Genomic DNA, 11,712 nt, shown 5'->3' with positions numbered 1-11,712 from the left:
AGTCCCACATGCACACCCCACCATACACATGCACCCACACCCCCCCTCACACTGCCATATACACAGACCCCCACACCCTCTCACACATGCCAGCCACCCTCCCCCCATACACAGACCCCCACAAACCCCATACCCACCCACACTCCACATATCCACACCCATATGCTCCCTCACCTCACACCCACACTCCCCACACCTACCGCCTTCAGAAGCCCTCCCACACACAGACACACACACCCACCCTCCCCCACACCCTGCATAATCACACCCACAGCTTCCCACAAACCTATACCCCAAACCACCCCACAATATACAAGCATAAGACTTCACTTTAAGCTAGTGTGCAATCACCTCTGTGACAACTACACTAATGCATATACATCGGGACAAAAATAATTTTTTAAATCAAATTAATGAATGTTGTAGATGTTCCCTTTTTAGAATATTGTTTGGTATTTTTCTGGTTCCATGATGGCAAAACCCTTTGCTGAAAGGAGTACTTGCGGGGGACAAGGAGAGGGACTTCTGGTGGCAAAGGTCAGAGGTTAGGGGGTGGGACTTCCAGTCACAAGAGGGTGACCAGGGGCAGGACACCTATCAAGGGGTGGGGCTACCCATGTGGCCCTTGCCAGCTTGCCAAAACTTGGTAAGTGGCCTTCTGCCCAAAATAATTCCCTGCCCTGCTCCATGGAGACCCTGGGATTGCAAAGCAGTGTCAGCTGGGGCTGGGGCAGAGCTGTGATCTGCTGCCTGAACACCCCTGTGATGTGGGGGGAGCAGATTGTAGCTCTTCCCCCGGCCCTGGCCCCATGCTGTCACTGCCCCATAATATTGGGGTCTCCATGGAAACCCCAATATGCTTTTCTTTAACTTGTCAGCAAGAGATACATGTAGCATAGGGAACTCCCCAGTCCATCTGTTCCAATGTGCATCAGTGTTGCATGAACAGGCACTTGGGGGTAAAGCCAATAAGATGATATTTGAATGAAGAGTTGCTCATTCTTTCAAACAAGGCCTGGTCCATTCAAGTTGGCACTACCCTTTCTGCTATTTTCAGGGCATACAGGTCCTTACAGAATAAAGTTTGCTAATAACAAACATCACACATCAGATATGTATGAAATGATGAATGTTTCTACAGTCTCAGGTTTCCCCTCCTCCCCGCCTCCTCGTTGCGTCACCCGGCCCCAGCTGGAGATGGGTGCAGCTGACAAATTGCTCCAGTGGTTTTCCACAGCACCCCTCTTCGCTCTCCTGGACCTCTGCAGCAGGTATGTGTTTTTTGTTTTCTTTTTCTTTGCCCAGGGGTCTGCCTCTGTCCAAGGCTTCCCCCTGGTCTGACCCCGTGTCCCTGTGACATAGCTGTGTTGGTCTAAGGACACAGGTAGGCAAGCTTCTTTGGGTAGATGTGATATCTTTTCAATTAGACCAACTGAGAAGTTGGAAAAAAGTTATTTGCAAACTTTCAGACACAAGCACCCTTCTTCAGGCATAGGGATCCTTTGCTGTTCTGAGATCTCCAAGGAATAAAAGAAGTTAAAGTGTGACAGGAGGTCACTGAGAATGTAAATAGGTAGAAATTAGGAAAACAATGTGTAGAGAAGGGAGGAAAGAGGGGGAAATAATGCCAAAGGTAAGCAAGGGAGACTGCTGTAGTTGAGTTCTCCAAGGCCTGTGAGGCAGTCTGTGAAAAAGTACACAGCTGGAAATTAGAAAGACAAACGGTAGAGAAAAAGGGGAGAGAAAGGGAGGGGTATGTATATGCTAAAATCAGGCAGGTACCTGGTGAATCATATGTCATGCAGGTTGTAATGTGTCATAAATCCAATGTCTATATTGAGTCCATGATTTTTTGTATCCAGTAGATTTACACAGTGAAGTTCGTAGGCTTGTCTACAAAAGGTGTTTTGTAAGTTCCCTTTGAGGATTAGAACTGAGAGATCAGAGAGGGAGTGGTTGTCTTGTGAGAAGTGGGTACCCATCCAAAGACAAAGAACATTTTGTCTTTGATGGATTAATATAAAAATATCCAATTACCTGTGGGTACTGAAGGGGAATAGAAGAAATAATCCAAATGTTAGAGGTAAAATTTCTACCTCTCAAAATGGGGTATATCTGTGTAAAGCTTCTTGCAAGTTCCTAACTGCAATTTGTATCCTTGAAATCCAGTTAGGTAACTGAAACAAATACATCACATTACAACTAACAGGAATTCTTAAAAAAAAAATCCAATGAAACAAAAAAAAAACAACCCCCCAAAACTGATAGCCTTAAATGCATGTTTAAACCTCTTTATTGTTTAAAATTTGATTGCAACATACTTTCACATCGACTTCTTTCTCAACAAAAACCAAAAAAGTAAGAACACTTTAATTATGTTTTAATCTACAACTCTTCAACATGAAAACAAGTACTGATAGATGCTTTGATTCAATCACATTTTAGCTACTTAAAATAAAAAAGAACAAAACAAACTTTAACTTTTATTTTAAAGATGCTTTACTTTCACATCTCTTTCCTACAATGCATTCTTATTTACTTTTAATAATTTAGGGAATTTTACTATTTAGACATTAAATGCAACACATACAATTTAGCTTCAGAAAAATTACAGTGGAATTTGCTTTCCCTGCTGCTTCAGCCATGAGCATTGAGACTGAAAGCACCTCACCCTTCTTGAAATATGAAATCTCTGCATCTAGTTAAACTGCTTGCTCATTACTTCTCTAAGCATGTAACATTTTTACTGGGTGCATCTACACAAGATGCTGACTGTGCAGTAGCCTAATAATACTGCACAGTAGTACATCACAGCACACAGTGGTAATACACTACTATACAGTATTATTAGGCTACTGTACAGTAGTATCACTTAAAAACGTTTGCCAGCACTACTGTGTGGCAATATGGGATACTGCGCATTTATTTAGTACTTGTTAATACAAGTACTAAATAAATACATAGTAATGACTGCACAGTAGCATCTCATGTAGACATTCCCACTGTGTGCTTACTGTCATGCACAAGGGGCTTATAACTTAGCTGCTGCTGTCTTCTTGACTAACCTTCCTTTCGTTGTTAACAGAAGTAAGTGCCCCAGCAGACCTTGCTCACTCATATGGTGCTTCCTAATGTTCTCTTCCGAAGACCAGCCTTGACCTTTGTTTTTTCTGACATCAAGTAACATGCAGATTCTTCCTTGGAGTTAATACCATAAGTTGGCAAAACAACCATGCATCCTTATGCCAAATACTGGGAGTTGGTACTTTGTCTCTCCACCTTCCTACAAATGCTTCTAAAAATAGCTTTTCCCTCAGAAATATTAGATGGGAAAATCCCCTTTGAATAATACATAGTACTAACTCTACAGGTAGCCTTGTAAACATAACAAATATGACCATTAACTTTTAACATGGATTAGCTTCTATTTGATTCAAGAAACAATTTATACCCTAGGCAATACCCTTGATTTCTGTAGGATTGTAGAGAGGTAATAGTTTGATAGAAGCAAGTTGCCAATACATTTTTTTTTCCAGAAGTACATAGAGAGCCCATAATAGCGCATGCCTTGGTAGCTTTGGAAATGCATCTGTTAATACCATTAGAATGCTAGTGATCGTCTCACTTCTGCAGGTAGTGATACGCTGTGAAAATCTGGCAATTAAACTGCCACAAAACCAGATCATATCTGATTTTAAATTTTAGTTAAAAACTGAATTTCAATTTAGTTCTCCAAATACAGCCAGACACATTCCTGGTGTTTTAGAATGGATTAGATGAAGTATGCTAGTCATCAGCTGGCTTACAGATATCTTGCTTCCAATAAAATTGCTAAATTACATGAGCTGTATAGATATTTTTACTGGTTTCTTGGAAGAGGATACTAATATGCAGTTAGTATTATAATAATACGCTGAGTACACTACAGGTTATTTTGCTTATTTTATTAAGTTATATTATCTTCTGAAATGTAAGTTATATCATCTTCTGAAATGAACTTTTGCAACTTAGTACTGCTGACCTTGTCCTGGAATGCCCATTGCTTTGATATACTATTAGCACAGGCTTTGGAATCCTTTAATATATAATTATTAATTTTGTGCCACTACTGGATCTGTACATCAGAAAAGTTAGTAAGGGCAGCTTTTGTATTTAATTTCCGATCAGCATTCTAAAGTATTAATAGGCCCAGGAACCTCCAACTACAGAAGTTATAAGGCAAAGGGGGAAATTTACCATGTGCATTGTTTGGCTTAAAATATGTTATAAACGTTGCAAAATTTTATTCTAAAATGTCAACCATGACAGCTGTTTCATCTACCAGACTACAGTTAAACACAGAACCTCTCAAATAGCTGTGATTTGAAAAAGAATATAGACTGCAAATAGAATGAGGTGTACAAATCAGAAACTGATAGGTGACCTTAATCAACATTTAAGAAATCAACATTTAAGAAATTCCATCATCTATTTCTTAATGGTTTACTCAGAAGACTGTAAGAAAACAACACCCTCATATGGCCAGAGATAACTAAAGTAAAAGGCAAAGGATATAAGTCTAAATGTTCAACACAGATCAAAGTTTTGTGCTTGTACAGTAATACACAAACTGTAAGAGCCAAATTCTGTAAGTCATGGGTATATTTTTCTAAGTTGTAGGAATTCCTTCAAAAAAATGGAGCAAATAACCCTAAAACCAGTGCTCAGCCATTGTGGAAAAAACTTTACCTTTCCTTCTGGACTGTAGCCTTCTGATTTCTTATGTTGGAATCTCGTAAACAAAAACCCAAGTAGAAAGCAAGGCAGGGTGGTACCTTAGGGCCCTGACAGACGTTAACCTGTTAATCACATCATAAATAATAACAGTGCCACATCTTAAAGCCAATTTATGGTGTGGTAATATAGTCAATGCTTCACAAATATGTTCAACATATTGTGTGCCACATTTTTTTTGGCTAGTGCATAACTCCTTAAATTGAATATGTGGCATGCTGGGGCTGACCCATGCTGACCCCTGATGCACAGCTGAGGTTCAGGGTCTGGCATGGAGCGGTCCCAGGATCCAGCCACCCCTGCCTGAGCCCTGGAGACAGACTGGGTGGAGAGAAATCCCTTCAGTGTCAGGCTCAGGGCACCTTGGACCTTCACAAAGTGGGTGTGCCCACTGAGTCTAAAGACTGACTCATTCAGAAGGGCATATGCTTTTGTAAAGTGCCACCCTTCCCTGCCTTCTGCCTGATTTCAGACTCAGATAGCTAACTACCTCTCTAATCATAAGAAAAAAACCCCAGATATAATGAGGAGAACCTTCTCCATGGCCATTACTAGTACAAATAACTTATCAAATTCAGTAGGGAAGGCACTTTCAAGCCTGTTTCCAAGGAAATTGTTTGAAATCTTCACCATTAACTTCAACCCAGGGAGAATTCTTTAATGTGTAGGAAAGAAAGTTAAGATAAATATATATCCCTTCTGGAAGTGTAACACTATCAGAAAAATGGAACTGAAAAATCACGCTGTTGGAACAAGGAATTTACTAATTTATGTACATCACTAGTTATAATTTTATTTTAAAAACTGCACAGTGACTATAAGCGTTAGTTAATCTGCTGTAGTATTTGCTTTAGTAATCAGTAATCATTTTTGTACTCTCTTAGGTGGGTCAAAGCATAAGTGCATAAAATATCAGAAAGATTTAAAAATACTTTTTCTCCTCACTCCATTTCAATAATCATGTATATATACTGCTTATATCATGCATACATGCTGATTTTTCCTTAACAACACTAACAAATGAGAGGCAGCTGTGGACATTTTATCTCAGAAGTGAATGCTCTATGTATTCTGTAAAGTGTCTGCCACATATACCCAAATCCTTGCACAGGCACTCTGAGGTCTGAATCCCACATATGTTTGCAGGTTTGGGCAACTTAATACACAAGAATAGAGTGAAGAATCAGAAACGTGCTTAAGCTTCATATCTCAATCTAGCACCAACATTAAAAAAAATAAACATTCTGTGCTATATTATTTGCATCCTGTATACTACTAATTCAGTCATGATGTCTGAACCCCTCACATTTTAAATTTGATTTTTTTTCCAGGTTAAAAAAAAATCACTTAAATGAAAATTAAACAGTAAATTGTTTTGTTTTCTAAAAAGAAAAAAAATCAATTGTTAGTGTGCAGAAGGCACTCTATGGCAGATAAATGAAAGTTCACATCCTTGTGGAAGCCTTGGCAACTTGACTTTGGAGAAAGAATCCTTATGTTTTCCAGTGCCTCTTGTTAAAATTTGTGTCAAAGTCCATAAAAGCGTTTTTACAATCCTGATATTCTCCAAAAGCCATAACATTAAAGAATGTTGATTTCATCAGTTGAATAGGCCCAAGAAGAAGTCCATAAAGACATGACTCCTATTCCTCATTATTAGTTGCCTCTGAAATATATGTTTAAAAAAAAAAAAAAAAAGTTAATTCATGATCTATGGCATGTTAAAAGTTATTTTAAAAGTGCCCTCAATGAAACAGACCCTTTAATATGGTATGTCCTGAAGAGGTTTTCTATTCCCATGCTGCTATCCAGGTCCCTCAAAGACCATGGACAGATGCTATATTTGTAGAACTACAAAAAGTTGAGCAAACAGTGCCCACTGTGGCACTTAAAAAATGGTGAGAGCACCACAAAAACATTCCTGATGAAACGGGAACTTTGCTTAGTGCTACCTTTTATAGTGTCACATGCAATGTCTGTATGGTGCACTAAAATGTGACTATGGGGATGTCTTTCTATCCTCCAGCATCCCACAGTGCCCTGCTCGCCACTCTTTTCCCCCCTTCCTCTGCCCAAAGGAGGGAGGAAGAAAAGAGTAGGATGGACAGTTGATGAATGCTGTGCGAGTGCTTAGCTGTCATCAAAGCTGGACAGCAGAAATCCCTCCAGCCTCTCTGCCTCTGATTTCCTGATTCTGGCAAAGGAGCAAATTTTAAAACAAGTTTGCACACCTATGGCCGCATCCAGACAAGCATGGACGTCTGCCACACACTGCACATACAGGTGTTCTCTGTGCTGGTACCTTGCAGTGCAGGGTTGTTGTTTTTTTAAAAATACCCACGCCAGAAAAAAGCAGGGTGGTACACATGGTGGCAGTGTGCACCACCCAAAGCTGGGACCTGGCCTGTTGGAGCCACACTGGCTCCCAGCCAGGCTTCCCACTATAGCTGCAGCCCCGAAAGGCCCCCATGTAAGGCTGCTAAAGCAAGCAGTTACTGGCCCCAGTGTCCCCTATCCCATCTGGGGTAACCTAATGCGTGCTAGAGCATAAGTGGCACCCGCTTTTCCCAGGGACAATTAGCAGTGACACAAGGTGTGCTGCTGCTACTTGTCCCCAGGGAAACAAATGTCTGCACTCGTTTGGATGTGCCCTATGTGCTGAACCCCTACTCCACAGCTTGAAGCATATATGAGTGACTAGCTCACAGCACTTATCTGGGCTCCTAAGGCTATTCTTTATTGAACTGAAAGGAGATTGAGGGGAAAAAAATCCTGGACACTATCCAGTAAGTAACTCAATAATGGCAGCATGCTGAAAAAGGGAGGAATAGACTTGTCCTTTTCTGCATGATCAGATGTAGATTTCAAAAGACGATTAACATTACCTAGAATGTTGTTCTGGGTGCCAGAATTTCCACTTACAACAAAATCATTACACAATCTCAGTTCTTGTTTTATTCACTTGGTTCAGTGTAGGTCTCTCTGCCTCAAGAATGGAGGGAGAAACCCTGCCACAATAGTTCAAACAGCAACAAACAGAATGAAATATGCTACTCTGTAAAATCATGGCAGCCCCATTTTTATTTTAATTAATAGACTAAAAATGAAGCTAGCTCAGAAACTGAGACACGCCTTTGTTTCTACTGGACAAAGTAATATAGCCACACTACTGATTAGCCTGAGCAGCCTACTATGCCAACATATTTACCTCAGGTTTTCTACAAGACATTACATTGCACTGTGTTGACAAAACTTTAGGTGCCAAAGAAAATGCTGTAACTGAGGCATATGTCCAAAATTTAAATCCTCAAAGCTCTGCTCAGCTGTTGTCTAATGCTGGATAACCTAGGGTCTTTAAGAGCCTATGTTTCTACCACAAAATTCTGTAAGCAGTTAAGAGTCAGCTGGTGGGCTTGGCCAACCTTATTAAAGCCTTGACGCTGCTGAGCAGGTAGGTACCTGACTTGATCAAGATTCACAAACTAGGTATTTAGGGTTGTTGACTGTAGCCGTGTTAGTCTAAAGACATAGGCAGACAAGGTTCTTTAGGTAGATGTGATATTTTTTATTAGACCAAAGAGTTGGAAAAAATGTTCTTTGCAAGCTTTCAGGCCCAAACACCCTTCTTCAGGCATAGGAAGAGCCTGCTGGTGTCTTATGGTCTCCTGGGTAGAAGAGAAACCAATATGCAAAATGGAGGTCTGTGAAAATGCAAGCGTGTGGCAGCGAGGATCAGACTAGGTATTTTGCACTTACATTGCCCACACACCCTGATCTGCTGGATGTTGGGATGATATAGTTGAGGGCGGTTCTACTTTGACCCAGGGGTTGTACTAGATGACCTCCTGAGGTTGCTTCCAACCCTAATTTTCTATGATTTTATGTTCTCACAGCACCTGTACCACATTTCCCCCTGTACAAAGTAATGCCAGAGGAAGTTACAGAGTTCAAAAGTCAGCAGCGCATGCAGTCGGACACAGGAGAAAAGAACCTGCATTGCCTATCTCCCAAATGAGTGCTCTACCAGCAGATTTTAAGACATCATGGGGCAGAGCTTCCCTTCCAGTGAAGTTGTTTCATTTTGTATGGACTGGAGGGCAAATGAGCCAAACTCCGTAGGCCAGTCTTTGGAGCACTCATCTAGAAAGGGGAATCGTGGTTTCAGTGCTTGCTCCAATATTCACTGGGCAAAGGAGACATGATGGTAACAGGGTCTCTCTCCCTTCCTCTTTCCCATTTCTCCCCCTCCTCCCACAGCCCCCTGTCCTCCCCCACGTTTTGAAATCAATGGGAGTTAGGTGTCTCTAAGTGGATTTCAGGGTTCCACTGGCCATCTATCTGCACCTTTAGGCTTCCCTGTATCCTTAATAATGTGGCACTAAGTGATTGGCTTTTACAGTTATACCTCTATACAGTGTATAATGAAGGAAAATAAAAATCTGTAATGTAATTTTAAATTCTTCTGGAGTGTGGCTGCCAGCCTCCATCCCATACCTATATATTTTTAAACACTATTCAGCCCATGCTTTCTTCTACCTACAACATGATTGCATTGGCTGTGGGATCCACAATAGTCTCAGCATAACACTGCTGAGTTCAGTTGCTAATGAAAAAAGTGTGATGAATAAATCAGCCCAGAAAGGATATCCCAGAGCAGTGAGACTGAGTATTAATTCATGAGAACTCATCTGACAAATAGTAATTAGGGGATCAAGATCTTAACAAAGCAGCTAATCTACCAGGACTGTGCATTTAGAGCTTAGCATTTCTGACAAATAGGGAAAGATTTAGCTTTTATAGGAACGTGACCAAAATAACATCTAAATAGAAAGCACAACTTACCCTTTATCACTACCAAAAACTCCCCACGAAACACACCACTTAGGGTAAATATGCTTCCAATTATAATTAATATGTTAAGAAGGTAGTGGCTGGAAACTGATAATGAAAAGTGTGTTCATCAGCAATGGTACAGCTTTTCTGTCTCCTAAAGGATAGAACACATGGTCCTTCACTCCTCTGTCAACATACCTATCTCTGTTGCTGCTGTAACATCCAAAGCTTCTCCTGTTTCTTCTTCTTTTGTTTCATTCCCCTCACTTACTATCTCACCGTGCATCTCACTTTCCACTTTTTCTCCCGTCTCACCTGGGAACAGTAACCATGGAAATCAAATTAGGATACACTTAAACAGTATTAAGTGCCCTAGCTCTTTTCTGCATGATTGATCTGGTTTTGTCAGGTCTTCTGTATCACTTATAAAATGTAGAAAAACACTGAAAACTGAATCAATCAATAGGTAAGAGATTCCAATGCAGCTTCCAGTTCTATAGGTACATGCATGGTCTATACCCATAAAATGCTGTACTTGTCCACACTCTGAACTGAAGCCTGATTTTGTAGTTTTAATAATTATAGATGTGTATTTTATGTTTAAACATTTTATTACAAACACCTGTAAATACATTGCTATCAAGGTCACATATCTGAACATAAGGTGACAGAACACATACAAAGAAAACACTGAAGTCTAAATTAGCAAGAAGTCATCTCTTCTATCTGTAAGTTTGAATCAAATGTAAAAACTCTGTAAATAAATGGAAGAGTCTATCCATCGTAGAATGCCCGGAAAGAAGTGCATAAGAATTAATAGCATACTGAGTATTATTGTCAGGACCAAAATGGTAAAGAGTCTGAACAGAAAAAGAATCCTGAATGGAGATACAAGTAAGCATAAATAGTCAAAATAGCTCCCATGTATGTCCTTCAGGCAACTAACCAGTTTTTCCACTGCAACCATGTTCTTCTATATGGTCATGTTATAGGAGAAAAGTTCCATTTCCAGTAACATGTCATTATGTGTATAAATGCTAATTAAATTGAGCAAACCAAGCCAGATGGGCAAGACTGTACACATTTTGAAGGTGAAAGAACTTCCAGTCACATAGTGTTTTATGTAAACAGACTTATATTCTAAAAGAGAAATCACCATTTCATGTAAGAAAGTTGTACATAAAAGAGAGAGTACCCATAAGCTTGGAATGTCTGAGAGAGAGATTCCCATCATTCAAGAGTTAACATATTCTAGGGACTACATGTGCCATTAATAGGTTGGCCATATGTCCTGGATTGGCCGGGACAGTCGTGGATTTCAGAGGGTCTCAGCATCCTGGCCATTGGAGAAAAATCAAAGCAGAAGTCCTAGATTGGCAGGAACCCACCTGCACGTACAGCTCCCGAGTCAGGAGCCCGGCATGTACAAGCAGGTCCGCACCAATCCGGGACTTTTGCTCCAATTTTCTCCAGGGAGCCCACCCAATGGGCTGCTCCCTGGTACACACCCCACTGGGCTGCGAATGGAGTTGCTTGCGCAGCAGTGTTACCAGGTCTTAAAATATGAAATTATTGTATTGGAAGTTCAAATTATTGTATTTTCTGAAGAACTATCATACACGGAAAAAGTATGCAAATAAGTATGTGAATAAGTCTTCTTACTTACTTTATACTGCTCACTGTGACGCACCAGTGACAGAGAACTGGATCAAAGTTGAAGCATTTCTTTACTTTGGGGCAACAGGTAATAAGTAAGTGCTAACAGTAAACCCAAAAGAGTGACTTGGGGTTTTGCATATGCTGCATCAATTAACTGGTCTCAAAAGTTATCATTCATTTTGAACACTTTTAAGATTATCTCTTATATGTTGTACAAGGGCTGACACTGTTGTATAATATGATAATTATTGTATACCTGGCAATAGCTGTTGTGCAGTAGACAGGAGAAGTGTGCTTGGGAAGCCATGGGGTTGGGTGTGTTTGTGTGTGCACTGTGTGCTCCTGCCCAGCCCCACTCCTGCTGTTCCCTGCCCTGCTCCCAGGAGCCATGGGGTGGTGTGGGAGGGACCCCGTTCCATATTTCCTTACCTCATCCCAGGTTTCCCT

General features: G+C 40.6%; 1 protein-coding gene and 1 long non-coding RNA gene across 2 annotated transcripts in view; one reads left to right on the top strand and one right to left on the bottom strand.

The window, feature by feature from the left end:
* The window catches only part of LOC109305078, a 17,782-nt gene extending 6,078 nt beyond the window's left edge, over nt 1-11,704 (top strand). Inside the window, exons 2-3 of the long non-coding RNA XR_002099552.1 lie at nt 10,107-10,117; nt 11,616-11,704. This is a non-coding gene — a long non-coding RNA (uncharacterized LOC109305078). The remainder of the gene's footprint in view (nt 1-10,106; nt 10,118-11,615) is intronic.
* ERICH5 (glutamate rich 5) overlaps nt 4,256-11,712 on the bottom strand; it is a 31,436-nt gene continuing 23,979 nt past the window's right edge. The window contains exons 3-4 of the mRNA XM_019527981.1: nt 9,805-9,921; nt 4,256-6,439 (exon numbers count right to left, since the gene is read on the bottom strand). Of these exons, the coding sequence (XP_019383526.1) occupies nt 6,417-6,439; nt 9,805-9,921 (140 nt within the window). The 3' untranslated portion in view covers nt 4,256-6,416. The remainder of the gene's footprint in view (nt 6,440-9,804; nt 9,922-11,712) is intronic.

Source organism: Gavialis gangeticus, unplaced genomic scaffold (genome assembly GCF_001723915.1).
Source record: "Gavialis gangeticus isolate Ggan-Ray unplaced genomic scaffold, GavGan_comp1, whole genome shotgun sequence".
Classification (NCBI taxonomy): Eukaryota; Metazoa; Chordata; order Crocodylia; family Gavialidae; genus Gavialis; species Gavialis gangeticus.
This window is presented reverse-complemented; position numbering and strand designations above follow the sequence as displayed.